Below are 22,996 nucleotides of genomic sequence, written 5' to 3'. Positions count from 1 at the left end.
AGCCTATTTAGGCCCAGCCTCCCAACCTCAGCTTTGGGATTCAACCCAAGAGTAATGACTGCAACAGTGAAACACTATGAACATAGTACAGTTGTGTACCTACCATAAATGTAGATGTTAGTGTATTCACTGTTGCAGTCCAGGTTACCCACCCACCATCCCCCTTTTCTTTGCTGGGACTTGCCTATACTTCTCTATCTCATACAACCTATGTGGTGTATTTGCTTGTAGATGAAGGAAATGTTTATTTTACTGCGTGCATAATTATTGGCATAATTTTTAGCCTATCATTTTGGGGGCACCTGACATCTGGGGCAAGAAAAACTGAAGAAAATGGCGTTGGCTGCATCTTTTATACCCCTGGTGCACTGCCGTCAGGGAAGAGGCGACAGCAACCGACGCCGGACCTAGACTTTGGAATTCAGGCCGACTGTGGGTAGCCTGCCAGCAGGATAACCCAAGAGTAATGACTGCAACAGTGAATACACTCTAACATCTACATTTATGGTAGGTACACAACTGTACTTTCTGCCTCAACTGCGAATGAAATTACAAGACTGAAGCCCCAGACAGGGTTCAAAATACAAACTGCTAATTTTCACAAGTAATTCTACTTATGGAGATAAAAATGCAGTATAATTTATAAACGCAATCTTTCCATTACTGCAAATGAAGCTGCAAGACTAAACTAAAAAACAAAGTAAAAAGATTTACTGACACCCCCCCCCTTTTTTTTAGCCCCAAAAGGTTAACTATACAGAAAGTAGCAGCACTACACGGGTATAAGTGCAATTTAATGTATTTAAGCAGAATTGAAATAAAAGCTCTTGCTCTCCTTTCCTTTTTTTGGTGAAAAGCTTGTTCTGTTTAGTGCTTTCCACATCTCTCAGGAGTCTTGCTGTAAAAGACCCTGAATGGCATAGCTGTGTGCTGGAGATAGCAGGCTTGCTAAGAGAAGGATCCAGTCAAAGCCAATATTGGAGCTCTAGGCCTATGATTCTGGCTACGAGTCAGTCTAAGTAGATTAGATTTTCAGAAGTTTTAGCTTAACATCTTTGTGAGTGTGGGGCGGACATTAAGAACAGGGAAACGGGCATTGGAATGCAGATGCAAGTGGATAAATAAGCTAACAATGGCAGAGCTTTACCTTCAGCCAGCAAAAGCACATTCAGTTAGAGCAGTGGCCTCTTCTGGAGCATTTTGCAAAGGTGTCAACTTGAGAGCCATCTTAGAAGCTGCGACTTGGTAGATGTCCTGCTGATCACTGTTGCAGTATTCCTTACCACCCTCCCTTCCCCCTTATCTTTAATCTAATTTTCTCGTAGACTGAGGGGGCCAGTTTTCTTCCTTCTCCCTTCTTAGCTGAACTTGACCTGTACCTACCTGGTGTCCTTTGGTGTCTCCCAGGTTTCCTGTTTTTTTTAAGATAGTTTGAGGTTTCACTTTCATACGTCTGCTTATGTGCCCTTAAGCCTGCAGGCTTAGGTTATATGTCGGACATATGCCTTTATGGAAGGTTTTGACTTTGGTTTGTAAGATAATCCAACATTTTGAAATATAGCAGTAATCAGTTCTTGTGCAATTGTACTTTTTTTATTTAAATATTTTTAATTTCTTTGTGGTAGTCTTGGTACTAAGTAATACATTAAAATATGAAAATTTAGTAGGTTTCATAAAATATTTTAAATGAGTTTGAGTCCATTAGTGGTATGTCTGCTTGGTTTAATGTTGGAGTAAGACCTGCAGAGAGAGAGTTGGAAGTTTTAATGGTCTGTGACTAAATATACATAAGATTTACTACCATGATGCCGTGCGGTGAAACTTACTGCAGTTTTGGCTTGAAAGTCTGTAGTATATGGAGCTGCAGAAGCATGCATCATGCTTGTTCATGGTTTGTCACTGAAGGCATAAATGGCTTTAAGTCCCGAGGTGGTCCCTGAGCTGGCTGACATTAGCAAGAAAATATTCCCACTTTGGTATACATTCAACTTTGTGTTACAATTTGTGTTCACTTCATGTGTTTGAAGCTTAGTGCTAGAATTTCAGCAGGTAGGAGCTTTAGGGAGTGGCTTTTCCTTTGGGAGGAGCTTTTCTGATGTACGTTGATTTTTTTTCCCCCACAGTGAGATCCCCTCATAGTGAATACTTAGGTTTGTTGTTTTTTTTTTTTTTATCATTTGTTCAGTAGTTTGGTTTCTGGTTCTTTAAGCAATAAGATGCATAGTGCTATGTGACCTTTATTTGCTTTTGCTTTTTCTATTTAAATTGCTTTGGGGGTGGACAAAGTACTATTGGTGCTTATAATCCGTAGTTTCCTTTGATGGGAGCTCCTCTGTAGTTATGCAGCTCTCTTTGGTTCCTCCATGAAATAGAAGACATTGCATTAGGGATTTAAAATGCTGTCAAGTGTTGGGTGCATGGGAACGTTTGACTTTTGACTTGTATTTTTGCTCATTTTGTTCTGCTTCATTTCATAGGAAGCCTCACAACTGCTACAGATGCTGCAGCTTCTTCAACCACCACTGAAGATTGATGGCAAAACTATTGGCGTAGACTTTGCAAGAAGTGCAAGAAAGTATGCCTTTTTAACTTGTTTGGTTTCTTTAGTAGAGAAAGATGTAGTCAGTCTAAAAACTTTAGGAAGCAACATCCTTGACGTGGTTATTACTAATATGGGTGACCGTTGCTCTACACCAATAGTCAATCCCTCCCTGGTCAAATCTGACCATAAACTAATCATGGAAATCTACCCCCCCCCGCAACGAAGTTAATCACCTTGAAAAACTTCTCCAAAGCTGACTTTGGGCTCCTAAAACAGAGGTGGTTAACTTCACGGCACCCATGCCAATGGAAAATAGCTGCATGACTGCCGGATCATACACCAGTGCACTGTACGAACATGTACATAAATGCATGGAACTAGCTATACCCAACAGAACCAAGATGCTGTCCTCAAAAAGATGCTGTCCTCAAAAAAAAAAAAAAAAAAAAAAAAAAAAAAAAAAAAAAAGCCAATCTGGTGGTCCCTTGCCATTAATAAACTTTACAACAGAAGAAAGAAATTGTTGTAGAAAAAGGTGAAGTCCCAAGACTGGAAAAACTCCTTTATTAGCCTCAATAAAAAGTTGAGATCCCGCATCAAATCCTCCAAAGCCAGCTATGAAGGCAGAATTACGGCAAACACTAAAAGCAGTCGGAGCCTTATATAGTTATATCAAGAATCTCCACGGCAATACCCAGATTTGCTCTGAGTTGCTGCACAATGGTACCTCCTGTACTGAGCCAACCGATATTGCCAACATACTGGCCGACGGATTCAGTGCCAACTTTACCCTTCTGTCCCCATTAAAGGGCCAATCAGTACCGGAAGAATGCCAGGCACCCAGCATTGCAGCTTTAACCTGTGCTACAGTATTGTCCAAGGCCAAGAATACAGCTTCCATGGGACCTGATAGTATCCCTGGTTGTGTTCTACGTGAACTACAAAGCGAACTGGCAGCACATCTGTATGCCCTGTTCAGTCACAGCCTCACCTCAGGCTTTGTCGCTACCGAATGGTGCACTGCTCTAGTCATCCCTCTCTATAAAGGAGGAGCGACTACAGAGCCTGGCAGTTATCGCCCTATTAGCCTGGCGAGTGTAATATGTAATGCTATGGAGCGCATCATCATGGACCTGATTTAACAAAGATGTATGAAATCTCCAAACTCTAGACCCCACACAATTTTTGGCTTTGTGAAAGGGAGATCATGCCTGGTCAACCTGGTTGACTTTGAGTCAGTCACCAGACCTGTGGATGAAGGTACGTCAGTGCATACAGACTACCTCTTTCTGGCCAAGGCCTTTGATACCATTCCTCACTTGGGAATTATTGATAAACTCACCAAACTAGGCATCAACCCATATATCACTAGGTGGGTTGCAAATTGGCTCGCAGATCACAGTGTGAAAGTAGTGGACTCCAAGTCAGACAGGGATCGGTCCTTGGTCCTCTCCTGTTCGGTATCTACTTCTCAGAAGGTGATGTCGAAACCATGGCCTTAAACATAACACCAAAAAATGCGTCTTCATCCCCATTGGTAAAAACTCTGTTCCCACTAATTACCACATTGATGGGAGCCCACTGAACACTGAAGGCATTATAAGAGATCTGGGGATGCAGGTTGACAGCAACCTCTTCTTCGACCACCGCATTGCTACTGTGGTCTGAAAGTCCTGTGTGGCACGTCTCATTAGCGAGGGTTTTGCATCCAGGAAGAAAGGTCATTGTCTCTCTCTACCCTTCCCTCATTAGACCAGTCATGGAGTATAATGCCCCATTTGGCACGTACTTCACTAGACACCTGCAGCAGCTGGAAAGTCCAGAGAAGTACCTCATGAAGGGGATCCTAGGCGTTAAACATATGTCCTACACGGACAGAACCAAAAGATTTCAGCTATTCTGTCTCATCTCCTACTTAGAGGCGATCTCTGCTGGACTTGCAAAGCCTTGTCTGACCCAGCTCTTAGAAATGTTACATCTAAAGAAATGCCAGTCCCTCTGCACCACAAGCTCCAGCGACCTCAATCTCATTACCACAATCAGTAAAACATGCTGGAGGGACAGGTTCGTCACCCAGACACTGCCCGTGCTCTAGAGTAGACTTCCCATACATGTCAAGCAGAACACCTCGCTGTCCCTCTTCAAGAGAAATCTTGAGTAGATGGGTAATAGTTCACCCCGGGGATCACTCCAGTGGCTCTACTTGATAGACACTGGGAACTAACGTCTAGCGGCACAGTGCCAGGGCAATTCTGTGGGCTAGGCTTGTAAAGGCTCCAGGGCCATTAGCCTAATACACACCTATGAACCTATATGTTCATTTTTGTACTGTCATTTTGATGTAGTCAGAGTTTAAATTTAACGTGAGATCCAATGTTTTCTGCCCCCCCATTCCACCTTTGGGTTATCAGAACTAACTAGTGTTATGGCTGGTGGTGAAATGGTCTGAGGATCCATGCTCATACATATGTCTTTATATTCCCGTGCATACGAATTGGTATCTTACATCAGATGTACAACCCAGAGAAGGTATGGCTTTGGTAACTCAGCTGGATGTCAGCAGTGACTACTCATTTGTCAGGAGTACTGCAGCAGTTGATCAGAAGAGCATCTGTCATGGTAGGTTCTTAAACAGCTGTACTTTTTTTTTTTAACAAAAAAAACTGGGTCCTTCGGACCAGATTTGGACCCAAGCCACCTCATTTAGTTTGTAAAACAAAGTTCCAGATGGTCACAGTTCAGTCCACCCTACCTGTCCTGAGGACGGATGATTAGATGTGCTCTGTAGATCTTCAGGATGCCTACTTATCATATCAAGATAATGAGGCAAAGCAGTCCAGCAGATTTTTCAGTTCCTGTCTGGAAGCCAGTGCCTATCGGTTCGGTCTTGACACAGCCCCCCCCTGAGTGTTCACCAAATGCATGCCATTGGTGTCAACGTCTGACTGCTAGGTTTGTGGGTGTTTCCAAGATTTAGACAGTTGGCTTCTTAACTCTCTAACCAGGGTTAATGTTCTTCGTGTTTCACTGTTGCAGTCATTACACTTGGGTTATCCTGCTGGCAGGCTACCCTCAGTTGGCCTGAATTCCAAAGTCTAGGTCCGGCGTCGGTTGCTGTCACCTTTTCCCTGATGTCAGTGTGCCAGGGGTATAAAAGTTGCAGCTGACGCCATTTTCTTTAGTCTTTCTTGCCGAGTGGTGCCCGAAGCAGAAGCAGTTCGCAAGTGCCGGTCGTCCGACTCATGAGATTTTCGTGTTCGAATTTCAGATCCGAAGTCTTCATTAACAGCTAAGTACCCCGTTGGGGAAAACTTTTTTCTTGCTCCAGACTGATGTCAGAAAAAGGTAATAATTGTTTCTTGTGGGACGCAAATACCTCGTAAGGATTTTCACTCTTACTGTATTCCTTGCCTAGGCCCTGACCACGACATTGCTTGTTGTCGGATTTGTGCTAGATTTAACCAGTGCACTATAAAGCGATTTTGCTTTTCACTATTTTGGCAGAAGATTTAATTACACTGTGCTGTCGGATATCCAACCGACTACCGCAATTCACAAGAAACACAAAGAAAGTGACAGGCATCCGAGGTTTAAAACTGACTACAAGGCTTCTTCTAAGCCAGTTGCCGGTTCATCGGCTCTGTGAAGTGCTTTCGCAGCCGCTACTTTGGACCCGCAGGCTGCAACAGATTCCCACGTGGAGTCGCCTAGGCCGCTGGAAGCTCAAGGTATTGGACCTTCGGAAACTATTCCCGAAGATGGGTCTGGAGCCGCTGAGCAGGCATCTGCTTCTGAGGGTGTTTTCAGACCTACTCAATTGTACATTAAAGCGACTCCAGTTACAAAGGCAAAGACTGAAGTATCTTTAAAGACAAAGAAACAAGTACAACAGCCTCATGGTCAGGCCTCCATGCCCAAAAAACAGATGCTCCAAATGGCCAAAGACTTAATTACTTTGATCAGGGGTTCCCATCCCCCCCCCCCCCCCCCCCCCCCTGATAAGAGGCCTAGGCAAGAGATGGAGTATGAATCTTCAGATCAGGTTTCCATTTCTTCAGATTCCTCTTCTGATCAAGAATACTCTTTTCCTCCCTATGAGGATTCTGTTCCTGAAGAATCTATCCCTTCAGCCTCTCCTCCTGAGGATTATTCTTTTGGGGAAACCTTGCATACCATGAGGGAACATTTCCACTGGGAGAGCCAAGATTATTCTGAATCTAAGAAAAGGCTCAGGGACTTTCTTTTACTCCCTCAACACAGGCCCCTAGCTATTCCGCCTGGGTTAGACATTGTAGATGTATGTTGAGAGTCCAGTCTAACTCCTGACTCCTTACCTCCAGCTCCTGTTAAGCCGGACAGGTACTACAGGGTGCCTGACTCTCATAAATTCCTTTTTAAGAACTCTGCTGCTGACCCAGAAACCATCTCTCAGGGTCCCAAAGGGGTCAGAGCATCCACTGCAAAAAACCCTACCCCCTCCGACAGGGATTCTAGGGCATTAGACAGATGGGGAAAGAAGATTTACACCTCTGCTACCTTGGCTATAAGAGCTTTAAATTGTTAGTTTCATATGCTCAAATATCAGCAATATATTGTGTCACTGCTTAAACAGAAAATGTTGATAAATTCTGAAGGTGCAGAAAACAAAGAAATGCAGCATTTATTGCATGCAGCTGAGCAAGTTGGAAAGCATACTTTGCAATGTGGTTTTGATTCTCTGGAGGCCTCCTGTAGGGCCGCTGTCACGGGTTCTGTCATTAGGAGGCATGCTTGGTTAAAGGAACAAACTTTACCAGATCATGTTAAAGCAAAATTATTGGATGCTCTATTACAGCATGATACTTTCTTTGGTGTTAAAGCAGAAGAGGTGTTAAAGAAAATGGAGGACAAAGCTAAATCTATGCAAACAGTCAAGGATTTCTTGCAGGTACAGCCTCCAAGATTTAGCAGACACTGGCCTACTAAGAATTGGTCCTTTCCAGTGTCAGACAGACCACAAGAGGCAGATCCCAGCCCCAAGATTCATACAGGTCTAAACAATGGGGTGCTTCTACCTCCAAAAGTGGAGAAGACAAATCACAGCCTTACAGGAAACAGACCCAATGACTTCCCCCTGCCTACACCAAGCACTTATCTTCTGGCAGCACCTTTAGGGGGAAAACTAGCACTTTTTTCTCAAAATTGGCACACGACCTGGGAAAAATGGATCTTAGTGTCACAGGGCTACAAGTTTCACTTTCATACCCTGCCAAGGGCAAACGGTTGGCCAGACCTACCAAAAAACCAATGAGCAGAGGCACAAAAACAAGTCTCATCCCTCATGGACATGAGGGCCATTCAACAAGTACCAGAACAAGAGCAGGGACAAGGATTTTATTCAAGAATGTTCTTGGTACCCAGAAAGGACAAAGCCTGGAGACCAATACTGGACCTATCTATTCTAAACACACATCTGGATATACCAAAATTCAAAATGTTGACCTTACAGCAGCTTCTGCCCATGCTGGGCAAGAAGGCTTGGCTTGTGACTTTAGACCTAAAAGAGGCATGCCTGCATGTCCCAATCAGACAAACATGCAGAAGATACCTCTGATTCAAAGCTGGCTCAATGCACTACCAATTCTCTGCACTGCCCTTTGGCTTATCTACTGCGCCCAGGGTCTTCACAAAGTGCCTGGCACCAGTAATTGCATTCTGCAGACAAAGAGGAATTCAGATATATCCTTACTTGGATGACTGCCTCATTCAAGCAGAGAACAAGGACATTCTACTACAGCATCCGGCGTTTGTAAAAAGATTACTACCATGACTAGGGTGCACAGTCAACGAACAAAAATCAAAACTAGTGCCCTCTCAAGAGATGATAATCCTGGGTGCAAGCTTAAATACAGCTGCCCAGATGGCTTATCTCACGCCAGACAAAGGCAACTGACTACCTACTTCACATTGTTGGCAACAAAGGCCCAGTTATCTGCAAGAAACATTCTGCAGGCTTTGGGCTTCATGGCAACCTGCATTCTACTAATTCCATATGCAAGACTGCATATGAGAAAACAACATTGGTACCTAAAAAGTGTTTGGACTCAGCATTGCCACAGCCTGGAAACAATAATTACTCATTCCCTGCCTGCAACAGGAGTTTCGATGGGCGAAGGCCTGTCACTAGAACAAGGGGCAGCCATTCACCTTACCCCCAGCCAGACAGACATTGACAATGGATGCATCAAATTATGCCTGGGGGGCGCACATGGCAGGAAGATGTATTTCAAGGCATATGGTCCGCCACCCAAATGCATCTACATATCAATCAAAAAGAGATGCTAGCTGTTCAGAATGCCCTAACAGCCCTCAAGGACCTACTTCATCCGGGACAACTACTGATAGACAGACAATACCACAGTCGTGGTATATAAACAAGCAGGGAGACTGTCATTCTTTACCCCCTGTGCAGACTAGCTATGAATTTGTGGGACACAGCATTGACTTACCAAGTACATCTGCAGGCACAATTCCTGCCAGAAAAGATAAATACTCTGGCAGACGAACTAAGCAGAAACCCCATGGATCCCCACAAATGGAAATTGGATCCACTAGTCTTCAACATAACAAGGAAATGGGGATGCCCGGACATAGACCTATTTGCCTCTCCTCACAACTGCCAACTACAGAGATTCTGCACAAGGACTTATCACAGACAAGCATGTAAAGTGGATGCCCTATCTTTCAGCTGGAAAAACTTAACAGTACATGCCTTTCCTCCACTGCCTCTCCTCCCCAAGGTACTCCTAAAGGTCAGACAAGAGAAGCCAAAAATGATATTGATTGCCCCAGACTGGTCACGCCAGTACTGGTATCCAATCCTAAGGAACTTGTCTCATTGCCCAGCCTGGACATTACCTCAAGTACCTCACCTACTGTCCCAACCAAACAATCAGTTCCTGCACAGCCAACTCCAAACCTTAAGTCTGGCAGCATGGCGAATAATGTAGTCATACAAAGCACTCCTCTCACTAAAACGGTGATGGATGTCATTTTGGAGGCTAGGAGGCATAGTACTAGAAAATCTTATGCTGGAAAATGGAAGAGATTCTGTGCCTGGAACCAGGCACAAGGAATTGACACAGCAGTACCAAATATTCCTCAGATTTTGCAATACTTAACTGAGATGTTGGACAAAGGCCTATCCTTTTCATCAATTAAAACTCATGCCTCTGCCATTTCGGCTCATTACAATACAGAGCCACCAATCTTTTCTCATCCTTTAAGGCAATACCTCGGAGGAGCCAAAAACTTAAGGCCTCCAAGGAGATCACCAATACCTGCATGGGACCTCAATTACATCTTGGAAAACACTCACTCTGCCTCCTTTTGAGCCAGCCGCTACAGCTGATATAAAGTTTTTATCTTGGAAAACAGCTCTGCTCCTAGTAGTAACCTTGGCAAGACGAGTCTGAGCTACAGGCACTCATGGCTGTGGAACCTTTTATCATTTTTTGTCCAGAGTTTCTCTGAGGACAAACCCAACATTTATGCCTAAGGTAGTGTCCAGTGTGGCCCTTAACCAAACTATTCATCTGCCTACTTTTTATCCAAACCCACAGAATAAGGGAGAGAGAATTCTGCATTCTTTGAACATACACAGACAGCTACGCTTCTACTTGAACAGAACCTAAGCTTTCAGAAAGACTGAGCAACTACTAGTGGCATATGCTGCAGGATCACAAGGAAAGGCTATCTCAAAGCAGACTATTTCAAAGTGGATAGGCCACTGCATTCATTTCTGCTATTCACAATATGGCAAGCCAGTGCCTAAGGGCATTAGGCCACATTCTACCAGAGCAGCAGCCACTTCAGCAGCCTTCCTCAGGGGAGTACCAACCAAAGACATTTTAGAGGCTGCTACCTGGAGTTCAGTGCACACCTTTACAAAGCACTATCATTTACCACTGTACTCTAAATCCAGGGCAGGCTTTGCCACTGCAGTTCTGCAGGGCCTCATAGCCGCTCCTAATGCTATTTAGCTCCAGCCTCCCAACCATAGCTTTGGGACTCAACCCAAGTGTAATGACTGCAACAGTGAAACACAAAGAACATAGTACAGATGTTCATCATGATGACTGTTACAAAGGCTTGAAGAAGTCTAAGGTAGATCTTTCAAGTTAAAAAGTGAAAGGTATGTTATCTCACAGTTGGTGTCTGTCTGAACAGGTGGGAGCAGATTCACCCACATGTGTTTTTGAACAAGTCCAGGCCCATTCTTGGTGGTTGGCCTGTAAGCTGTCCTTACTCTGTGGTTACTTAGCTGTCCAGAAATTTAGCAGACGCCTACGGGAGGGTACTGTCTTGGATTACTTGAACACATTCTGTCAATGTGTTTTGACATGTTAATGTGTTAGCAGTTTTATTTGTTTGAAAGACATGGAAGAATTTTGCACTGTGAAAGCTATTAAAAAGAAAGTACAGGACACACAGTAGGATATTTACAAGCAAAAGAGCTGGTGTTCAACTTCCTTCTTTGATTCAACAGATTAGGGTAAGTCCCAGGACTCAGGTCCATAGGGATCCACAGGGGGGTAGCTCTAGGACTTTAGGCTGCACACAGGGGGAGGGCAGGGCAGGTCAGGTCAGACAGAACTCACAATGACCAACCCAAGCAACTGGACAGTCCTTTCAAGAACCACCTCACCTCTCAAGACAGCTTTACACTTAAGAAACTCACTTTTCGCAGCACCTTTAAAGACAGATGGGTATTGGATATCATAGGATATCATTCATTTTATTTCCATACATTTTATTTCCATACCTCCAGAAGGGCATACCTTACCAGTTGCCCCCCAACCAACCCCAAGCTCACACAAATTGGACACAAATTGACGCATCAGGACAGGCACACCTGGGGGTTGCGGTGCCTAGAAAGGGCAGGGGCCTTTTATTCACCATATTACCCTACCAACTAAAAAGGGAACACGTGGAGACCTGGATTTGTCTTGTCTATCCTCAACACCTATCCTCAACAGTCCCAAGTTCAAGATGCTGACATTGCAACAGCTTTTACCCTCCTGGGCAAGGATCACTGGATGGTAACTTGGATCTCCAAGAGGCTTACCTTCATGTCCCTATCACTCTAGGGCTGCAGGATATCTTTTCGAGAGAGGAGATTTTCACATTAATTCTCTGCTGCATTGCCTTTGGCTTATCCCTGCACCCAGATCTACAAAGGTCCTGGCTCCAGTGATAGCTTTTTGCCTGATTCTGGCTCCAGCAAGGGGGCGAACTTCTACAGCATTTAAAGTATGTGATAACAGACATGTGCTTTCTGGGTGTGAGACGACCCCTCGGACAAACAAAAAGAATCTTCCCTTTACTTCCAACAACTATCACATCACACTGTCATTCCAATGACTACAACATCTACATATCAACCTAAAGGAGATGTTAGCAGTCAGTTTGCATTAACAGCTTTCAAGGAATTACTTCTAGAACTCCTTAGCAGATGTGTTACAGGCAAATCATGCATGGGAACACCAGACATAGATCTGTGTGCTTCTCTCCCTAAACCACACCAGCCCAAAGTTTTTTGCAAAAAAGGATACACCAGGCAGCTTGGAACTTCTCTACTCTAAAAGGTTCTTGCTAAAGGTAAGCCAGGACAAACCAAGAATGATCCTGATAGACTACTAAGAAATCTAATAAGGAAACCACAACTGTTATCTCAATCATTTACTCAATGTCAAGCTTCACTCTTCATCTCACAGCATGGCATATCCTGTTTTAGCTCATAGCAGGGCTCAACTTCCTCAACAAGTTTTGAATGTGATTATGGAAGCTAGGGGACCTAGTACAAGGAAAGTGAAGAGATTTTGCTTTGGAGTGCAGCAAAGGGTGTGGATGTTTCTGAGCCTGACTTAAGTGTGGCTCTTCTATATCTTACTGAGTTATTGGACAAGGGTTTGTCCTTCTCTTCCATTAAAATTCATGCTGCAGCAATTTCAGCTCACTATGACTGTGATCCACCTTTGTTTTCTCATGTTCAAGCAATTTCTCAGAGGGGCAAAGAACATAAGACCTCCACGACCTACTCCAGCTTGGGACCTCAATGCTCACTCTGCCACCTTGAGCCTGCAGCTACGGCTGAGTTAAAATATTTGTCATGGAAGACTGCTTTTTTGTTGGCCATTACCTCTGCAAGAAGGGTTTCTGAGTTGCAGGCCCTTATGGCTGTTGAGCCTTTCTTGATCTTCCATAAGGATAGGGTATCTTTACGCACTAACCCTTCCTTTATGCCTAAGGTGGTCTCAAGTGTGTCCTTAAACCAATCTATTAATTTACCTACCTTTTATGCAGACCCCCAAAACAGGGGAAAGATCTTATACTTTGGACGTGCACAGACAGTTACGCTACTACTTAGATAGGACTAAGGGGTTCAGGCAGTCGCAACAGTTGTTTGTTTCTTTTGCTTTAGGTACTCAGGGTAAGCCTGTGTCAAAGCAAACTCTTTCTAAATGGATTGGGTTTTGCATTTCTTTTTGTTATTCTCAGCATGGCAAGCAGATCCCAACAGGGATCAGACCTCATTCCACTAGGGCTACTGCCACCTCTACAGCCTTTCTAAGGAGTGTCAACTAAGGACATTTTGGAGGCAGCTACTTGGAGTTCAGTACATACTTTCTCTAAGCACTACCACCTTCCCCTCTACTCTAAATCTAGGGCTGGGTTTGCCACTGCTATTCTACAGGGCATTTTGACAGCTCCTGCTTCTATTTGATTTGCCATCCTCCCTTACCTCTGCTTTGGGAATCTACCCAAGTGTAAGGGCTGCAGCAATGTGAGATGAAGAACATAGTACAGTTTTGTACCTACCATAAATGTAGGTGTTCAAGATCCACATTTCCCTCTGTGTTTAGGGGTGTGTGGTTAGGTTAGTACTTTATTAGATAATTGTTAGAAGTTGTACATAGTTTGGGTGTGGGGGTGTTTAGTGTTTGGTAATTTTTTGATTTTACCCTGTCTAGGGTCTTCTGACATCTGGGGCAAGAAAAGACTGAGGATATGGTCATGCGCATTTATACCCTTATACCCAAGTGTAAGGACTGCAGCAATGTGGATCTTCGAACATCTACATTTATGGTAGGTACAAAACTGTACTTTACCCTGCTGCAGTCATCACACTTGGGTTATCCTGTCGTCAGGTGGTCCCACAGTTGGCCGGAATTCCAAAGTCTTGGTCCGGCGTCGGTTGCTGTCGCTTCTTCCCTGACGTCAGTGCACCAGGGGTATAAATATTGCAACAGACGCCATTTTCTTCAGTCTTTCTTGCCGTGCGGTGCCCGAAGCAGGAGCAGTTCGCAAGTGCCGGTCGGCCGACTCCTGAGATTTTCGAATTCGAATTTCAGACCGAAGTCTTCTATAAAGCTAAGTACCCCATTGGGGAAACTTTTCTTGCCTCAGACCGATGTCAGAAAAAGTTAACAATTGTATTTCTTGTGGGAAGCAAATACCTCAAGGATTTTCATTCTTATTGCATAACTTGCTTAGGCCCAGACCACGACGTCACTAGTTGTCGTTTTTGTGCTAGGTTTAATAAACGTACTATTAAGACACTTTGATTCGCACAACACTACTTCGGTAGAAAATTTAATTACAGTATGCCGTCGGAGCAACCGATTACTGGCGTGCACAAAAAACGCAAGGATAAGGACAGACAGCCCAGGCCTAAGCCAGATTCAGAGGCCTTGGCTGGTCCGGTCTCCGGTCTTCAGTGAGGCTCCGACGCAACCCCTGACTACCGCGGATATGGAACCCGAGACCGCTTTGGAACTTTTAGCGGAATGTACCAGGCCGACGCAACCTTTTTGTTCAGGCCCTACTGACGAAATTGCTGATAAAGATATCGGTGCTGCAGAAACGCTATTGGTTTCTAAAGGCGTTTTCAGACGGACGCTCACCATTAAAACGTTTCCTCAGACGAAGACTCCTATTAAATCTAAAAGGACTGCACTTCAGTCCCCTGTTCAAGGCCCAATGCCTAAGAAACAGATGCTCAAAATGGCTGAAGATTTGATTTCTTTAATCAGGGGTTCCCCAGCCTCCTCCTGACAAAAAAGGCCTAGACAAGAGGAAGATTATGCATCCTCTGAACAAGTGTCCATTTCTTCAGCCTCCTCTGAAGACCAAGATTACTCCTTCTCCCCTTATGAAGATTCTGATGCTGAGGACTCCATTCCCTCAGCTTCTCCTCCTTGAAGACTACTCCTTTGGGGAAACTTTACACACTATGAGGGAACATTTCCACTGGGAAGGTCAGGACTATTCTGACTCGAAGAAAAGGCTCAGAGAGTTTCTTTTTACTCTCCCAGCACAGACCACTTGCCATCCCACCCGTGTTAGACATTGTGGATGATGTTTACTTGGATACTATAGAGTGCCTGATTCCCACAAATTTCTATACAAAAGTCCTGTTGCTGACCCAGAGACAATCTCCCAGGATCCCAAAGGGGCTAAGGTTTCTATGGCTAAAAATCCTGTACCCTCTGAAAGGGATTCCAGAGCACTAGACAGGTGGGGGAAAAAGGTTTACACCTCAGCCACACTAGCTATGAGGGCACTAAATTGCCAATTTCACATGCTTAAGTATCAGCAATTTCTAATCTCTCAGTTAAAGCAAAGAATCACTACCCTCCCTCAACAGTCTGAATTGAAAGAAATGCAGGATCTGTTGCATGCAACTGAACAGGTGGACAAACGCACCTTACAATGTGGGTTTGATTCTCTGGAGGCCTCCTGCAGAGCAGCTGTCACTGGGTCTGTTATACGTAGGCATGCTTGGTTAAAGGAACAAACTCTGCCTGATCATGTTAAAGCAAAGCTTCTAGATGCTCCCTTGCAGCAGGATGTTCTTTTTGGAGTTAAAGCAGAAGACGTCTTAAAGAAAATAGAGGACAAGGCAAAATCTATGCAGACAGTCAAAGATTTCCTACATGTACAGCCCCCTCGCTTCAGCAGAAACTGGCCAACAAAAATTGGTCCTTTCCAGCTACTGACAGACCACAGAGGGGTAAATACAGACGCCCAAGAGGCAGAGGACAACCACAAGCCCAGTACAAACCTCGCCAATGGGGCACTACAACACAGAAGGGAGGAGAAGACGGGTCCCAATCTACCAGAAGGCAAACTCAATGACTTTGCACCTCATCCGGCCAAGCATCTCTCTCTTGACAGCCCCCTTGGGAGGAAAACTCGCACTTTTTTCAGACAACTGGCACATGGTCACAAAGGACAAATGGGTCCTAGACATAATTTCACGAGGATACAGATTCCATTTTCACACCTTGCCAATGAAGAGAGGAATGCCAAACCTGCCACAATATCAATGGGCAGAGGCACAAAAACAAATTACAGCTCTCATGGACATGAGCCATTCAACTGGTACCTAATCGAGAGCAAGGCCAAGGATTTTACTCAAGACTCTTTCTAGTGCCCAGAAAGGACAATGCCTGGAGACCTATTCTGGACCTTTCAATTTTAAACGCATTCTTACAAGTACCCAAATTCAAGATGCTAACATTACAGCAGCTTCTTCCCATGTTGGGCAAGGAGGCATGGCTAGTAACGTTGGACCTCAAGGAGGCATACCTGCATGTCCCTATCAGACAAAGTTGCAGAAGATACCTCCGTTTCATTGCAGGTTCAACCCATTACCAATTCTCTGCACTGCCCTTTGGCGTATCTACTGCGCCCACAGTCTTCACAAAATGCCTGGCACCAGTAATTGCATACTGAAGACAGAGGAATTCAAATATACCCATACCTGGACGACTGCCTCATCCAAGCAGAAAGCAAGGACATTCTCTTACATCATCTGGCTTTTGTAAAACATCTACTAAACTGCTTGGGGTACACAGTAAACGAAAAGAAATCAAAACTAGTACCCTCACAAAATGACATTCCTGGGTGCCAGCTTGAACACAACGGCCCAGAAGGCTTATCTGACGCCAGACAAGCAACTACAGCTGACTCAATATTTCAAACCATTGGCAAAGACCCAATTAACTGCAAGAAAAATTCTGCAGGCTTTGGGCTTCATGGCATCTTGCATACTACTAATACCATTTGCAAAGCAGCGTATGAGGAAATTAGTGGTACTTAAAAAGTGTATGGTCTCAACACAGCCACAGCTTGGACGCAATGATATCTGTCATTCCCTGCCTACAACAGGAGTTTCTGTGGTGGTCACAGACATGTCACCTCAACAAGGGTCAGCCGTTCACCTTGCCCCCAGCCAGGCAGACTCACAACAGATGCATCAGACTACGCCTGGGGAGCACACATGGCAGGGCAGTGCGTTGAAGGCAAATGGACTGCAGATCAAAGGAATCTGTACATCAATCAAAAAGAAATGCTAGCTGTACCGAAAGCTCTGACAGCCTTCAAGAATCTTTTACATCCAGGACAACTTACAATAAAGACGGACCACACCACAGTAATGTGGTACATAAACAAACAAGGGGGTACTCACTCCTACCCTCTATGCAGCTAAGCAATGATCTTATGGAACACAGCTCTGGCTTACCAAGTTCAGTTACAAGCTCAATTCCTGCCAGGAAAGAACACATTGGCAGACTACCTCAGCAGAAACGTCATGGATCCCCACGAGTAGAAACTAGATCCACAAGTATTTACAATGATAACTCAAAAATGGGGCCTTCCAGACATAGACCTGTTTGCCAGTCCTCAAAACTATCAAAAAACAAAATTTTGTACAAGGACACTTCACCATCAAGCTTGGAAAGTAGACGCACTCTCTTTCAGTTGGAAAAACCTGACAGCATATGCCTTCTCTCCATTGCCTCTCCTCACAAAGGTGCTTCTGAAAGTCAAAAAGGAGAGACCACGACTGATTCTCATAGCCCCAGACTGACCACGCCAGCACTGGTACCCACTATTGAGAAATATGGCCCACGGCCCACCTTGGATCTTACCACAAATTACCCATTTGCTCACACAACAAAATAATCAGATTCTTCACAGCCAACTCAAGACCTTAAATCTGGCTGCATGGAAAATCACCTAAGCATCCAGCCAGCTCCTCTTTCCCAAGCAGTTATGGATGTTATTCTGGAAGCTAGGAGGCCAAGCACCAGGAAGGCTTATTCGGACAAATGCAAAAGGTTTTGTGCCTGGAACCAATCTAAAAGCCAAGACACAGTTCAGCCTCACATGCCTCACATTCTACAGTACTTAACTGAGATGTTGCACAAAGGACTTTCCTTCTTCTCCATTAAAATCCATGCTTCAGCTATTTCTGCCCACTACGACACTGGTCCACCCTTATTTTCGCATCCACTTCTAAGGCAGTTCCTCAGAGGGGCAAAAAACATTAGACCCCCCAGGAGAGCACCTACACCAACATGAGACCTCAATTTTGTTCTGGAAAAACTAATGCTACCTCCCTTTGAACCAGCTTTTTCTGCAGATCTTCAGTTCCTATCATGGAAGACTGCCCTGCTGCTAGCAATAACTTCAGCTAGAAGAGTCTCAGAGCTACAGGCACTAACTAATGGCAGTGGAACCTTTCCTCATTTTTCATAAAGACAGAGTTTCTCTACGAACTAATCCTTCCTTTATGCCTAAGGTGGTTTCCAGTGTGGCTTTAAATCAAACCATCCACTTGCCCACCTTCTTCCCAAATCCACAGAACAAAGGTGAGAGACTCCTGCATTCCTTGGACATTCACAGGCAACTTCGTTACTACTTGGACAAAACTAAGGCTTTCAGAAAATCTGACCAGCTCTTTGTATCCTATGCTACAGCTTCACAAGGGAAGGCTATTTCAAAACCAACCCATTTCCAAATGGTTAGGACATTGCATTCGTTTCTGCTATACCCATCATGGAAATTCAGTGCCTGCAACCATTACGCCCCACTCTACCAGGGCAACAGCAACATCTACAGCTTTTCTCAGGGGGGGTCCAACCAAGGAGATTTTGGAAGCTGCAACTTGGAGTTCAGTACACACTTTTACCAAACACTATCACTTACCACTTTACTCTGACTAGGGCAGGCTTCGCCACTGCAGTTCTGCAGGGCCTGATGGCCTCCTCCAACCCTCTATGATTCCTCCACCCATCCTTAGCTTTGGGATTCAACCCGTGTGAGATGACTGCAGCAGGGTAACACGATGAACATAGTACAGTTTTGCACCTACCATAAATGTAGATGTTCGTGTACACCCTGCTGCAGTCCAGGTTACCCTCCCTCCATCCCCTCTGAACTAACTGGCTAAACTCTCTACAATACATTCCTGATGTATTTGCTTATAGCTGGAGGGATTTTTGTGTTTGTGCAAAATTTACTCAATTTGGTACTAATTACTGACCACCTTTTTGGGAGCACCTGACATCTGGGGCAAGAAAAACTGAAGAAAATGGCGTCTGTTGCAATATTTATACCCCTGGCGCACTGACGTCAGGGAAGAAGCGACAGCAACCGACGCCGGACCAAAACTTTGGAATTCCGGCCGACTGCAGGACTGCCTGACGACTAGATAACCCAAGTGTGATGACTGCAGCAGGATGTACACTCTAACATCTACATTTATGGTAGGTACAAAACTGTACTTTGTATACACTTACCATAAATGTAGATGTTCGAGTGTATTCACTGTTGCAGTCCAGGTTACCCACCATCCCCCATCTCTTTGCTGGAACTTATCTACACCGCTCTAATCTATACAACCTATGTGGTGTATTTGCATGTAGATGAAGATATTATATATTTTGGTGCATGCATGTTTTATTTTCATATTTTTAGCCTACCCTTTTGGGGTCACCTGACTGGGGCAAGAAAAACTAAAGAAAATGGTGTCTGCTGCATCTTTTATACCCCTGGCGCTCTGACGACAGGGAAGAGGCGACAGCAACCGACGCCGGACCTAGACTTTGGAATTCAGGCCGACTGAGGGTAGCCTGCCAGCAGGATAACCCAGGTGTAATGACTGCGACAGTGAATACACTCAACATCTACATTTATGGTAAGTGTACACAACTGTACTTTCTGGTCTAGCAGTGGTACTTCTAACTTCACCTTGTCCCAATAGTGGGTATTAGTGTCAGTTGACACTCGCACAATATTATTGTTCATTGGATGTCCCCTGACTATGATCAAAGAGCCAAACTCAAAGTTCAGGATTTCATCACTTTGTCGGGCAGCTGTTGGGGTGCTCCAACATCCCTCTCCTCCCACAAGACTTGTTCTCTGGCTGCTAGGGCTGATGGTTTTGGCGTTTGCCGTAGGTCCCCTAGTGAAATACCACATGAGAATTCCTCTGTCAATACAATAGTCCAATTATCACACCCCACCCACTTATTTTTTTGATCTTTGTGTTTCACTGTTGCAATCATCACACTTGGGTTATCTGCCTGCAGGTAGCCCTCAGTCGGCCTGAATACCAGTCTCTTGGGATTTCTGCATCGGATGTAGTCGCCTCTTCCATTACGTCAAGTAGTCGGGTGTAAAACATGCAGACAACGCCATTACATCAGCTTTTCTTGCACGGGAGCCTGAAGCAGAAGCAGTTCGCAAGTAGCGGTTAGCCGCTGCCTTAAATTTTCGTTTTTCAAGTTTCAAACCTGAAGACTTCTAAAGCTAAGTATCCCATTGGAGATCTTTTTTCTTGCTCTAACCGATGTCAGAAAAAGTTAATTGTCTTGCCTGTGGAAAGTAAATACCTAGTAGAGATTTAGGCCCAGACCACGACATTCGTCGCTGTCTGTTTTGCGCCTTGTTCAGTGCCCGCACTATTCGTCGTCTGGCCATTTTTGTCGCTAAATTCTTTCACTCTCGTTCTCCGTATTCCGAAATGGCTTTAAGTCATCAGACTACTGATCTTCCGAAAAAATGTAAGGCTAAAGACAGAGACAGACCGCATAGGTCCAAAACTGCCGACAATGCTTCTGTTAAGCTAGTCGCCAGTCTGGCGGTACTCAGGTGCTTTCGCAGCCCCTTATACCCACTTCTACAGGTTCGCAGGCCTCTACTGAGACCCATTAGGAGTCCTGTATGCCGTGAGATGCTTCAACTATGGAACCTGCAGATGTCTCTACCTTGGATGGGTCTGGAGCCGGCTTCTGAGGGTGTATTTAGGCCTTCCGATGTTCATATTAAACAGATTACTTCGTTTTTGACTAAAACTACTGAATTTCTTAGGCCCAGAGTACGCACTACGCCTAGGAAACCGACCATAGTGCATTCTCAAGCTCCCATGCCTCAGGAACAAATGCTTAGAATGGCTGAAGACCTTATTACTTTAATTAGGGGAAGCCAGCCTTCCCCCTCTAAAAGAAAAAATTAATTTTCTTTCTGATTCTACAAGCCATGAGTCCGATGACTCTGACCCCTCTCATTACCAGGACATACCCTTATCCACCTGTGAGAATTCAGATGCAGAGGACTCCATTCACAATGCCTCCCTTCCAGAGGACTTTTCTTTCGGTGAAACCTTGCATACCCTAAGAGAGCATTTCTGCTGAGAATGCCAGGACTACCCACAGTCCAAAAAGAGACTCTGAGAATTTTTTTGACTTGCTTCAGCACAGGCCTCTAGCTATACCCCCTGTCCTGGATATTGCAGATGTCTTTATGGAATCCAGTCTTACCCCTGATACTTTACCACCAACTCCTAGAAAGCCTGATGGGTACTACAGAGTACCGGACTCTCTCAAAATTTACTTTAAAAATCCCAGTGCGGATCCAGAGACCATTTCCCAGGGATCTAAAGGTATTAAGGCTACTACAGCCAAAAACCATACCCCTTCCGACAGGGATTCTAGGGCTTTAGACAGATGGGGTAAGAAGGTATATACCTCTGCAACTCTTGCCATTAGGGCTTTAAATTGCCAGTTTCACATATTGAAGTACCAGCAGCATATTGTGGAACTAATTAAACAAAAAATGTTTATTCCTGATTGTGCAGAAAATAAAGGTTTACAAGAGTTAATGCATTCTGCAAACCAAGTTAGTAAGTATACTTTGCAGTGTGGTTTTGATGCCTTAGAAGCATCTTGCAGGGTTGCTGTCACTGGGTCTGTTTGAGAAGGCATGCTTGGCTGAAGGAACAAATCTTGCCAGACCATGTCAAAGCAAAATTACTAGATGCTCCATTAAACCAAGAATGTTTGTCACAAAAGCAGATGTCCTTCAAGGATGCATCTGCAGTCATAACATATGGGTTGTCCTGCCTCAGGCAGCCCCGCGGTCGGCCGGATTCCAAAGTCTGGGTCTGGCCTCGACTGATGTCGCACTTTCCCTGACGTCAGAGCTTCTGGGGTATAAAGGCATCAGCCGACGCCATTTTCCTCTGTCTTTCTTGCCACGCGGTGCCCGAAGCAGAAGCTGTTCGCAAGTGCTGCTCGGTCAGATCCAGAGATTTCAGCTACCGAAGATTTCTAAAAAAGCTAAGTACCCCGTTGGGGACTCTTTCTTGCCTCAGCCGATGTCAGACAAAGTAAATAATTGTTTAACTTGTGGGAAACAAATACCTCATAAGGATTTCCACTCTTACTGCCTTCCTTGCTTAGGCCCAGACCACGACGTATCAGCTTGTTTAGCCTGTGCCGCCTCCAACCGACGGACTCTTAGAAGTCGGTCAGAGTTTGCAGAAGAGTTTTTTGGATCCGCTTTTGCATATAAAATGCCGTCGGAGACTCCTGACTACACATTTAGCCAAAAAACGCAAGGAAAAGGACCGACACTCGCGGCCCGCGGTTTTGGCTGAAACCACGGTTAGGCCTACCGCGAGTGTTTCGGTTTCGGCTGAAAGAGTCCTCGGTTCTTACTTCTGCCGAAATCATACCTCCGACAACCGAGGCCAGAGAGGCCCCGGCTGAGTCTGCTACAGAAATCCCTACCGAAGAAGCAAGCGCACAAGAATTGTCAGACACCATCCCATTGGACATTTCTACTCCTGCACGTGGGGCAGCTAGGCCCCCTGCTTCTTTGTCTATTAAGGCCTTCTCCAGGGCTAAAGCAACTAAAATTTCAAAGGCTTTACCTGCAAAATCTTCCTCTGAGACCTTCCTCAAGTTCTCAGATTCTCAGCCTTGCTGAGGACCTTATATCTCTGATTAGGTTCCCAACCTCACCCAGACAGGGCCTCTCATCCACCTCCTGACAAAAGGCCTAGGACTGAACCCCCTGAGCCTCTCTCCTCTGATTACTCCTCGGATGGATCTGATTTATCAGACCATCAGGAAGGGCCATACTCACCTTATGAGGATTCAGATGCAGAAGACGCTATTCCTTCTGCCTCCCCTCCAGAATAATTTTCCTTTGGGGAGACTTTACACTCGGGAACACTTTCAATGGCAGGGTCAGGATTTCTCTGATTCTAGAAAAAGACTAAGGACCTTGTTGCACTTGCCACAACACAGGCCTTTAGCCATACCACCTGTGCTAACA

The 22,996-nt window shown here is 44.8% G+C and overlaps 1 protein-coding gene across 1 annotated transcript in view; it reads left to right on the top strand.

Annotated features, from left to right (window-relative positions):
* LOC122807832 (RNA-binding protein 5-like) overlaps window positions 1-22,996 on the top strand; it is a 1,001,232-nt gene that overhangs the window by 310,184 nt on the left and 668,052 nt on the right. The window contains exon 10 of the mRNA XM_044078931.1: window positions 2,478-2,575. Within this exon, the coding sequence (XP_043934866.1) occupies window positions 2,478-2,575 (98 nt within the window). The remainder of the gene's footprint in view (window positions 1-2,477; window positions 2,576-22,996) is intronic.

Source organism: Protopterus annectens, chromosome 7.part1, assembly GCF_019279795.1.
Source record: "Protopterus annectens isolate FY-2018-M chromosome 7.part1, PAN1.0, whole genome shotgun sequence".
Classification (NCBI taxonomy): domain Eukaryota; kingdom Metazoa; phylum Chordata; order Ceratodontiformes; family Protopteridae; genus Protopterus; species Protopterus annectens.
This window is presented reverse-complemented; position numbering and strand designations above follow the sequence as displayed.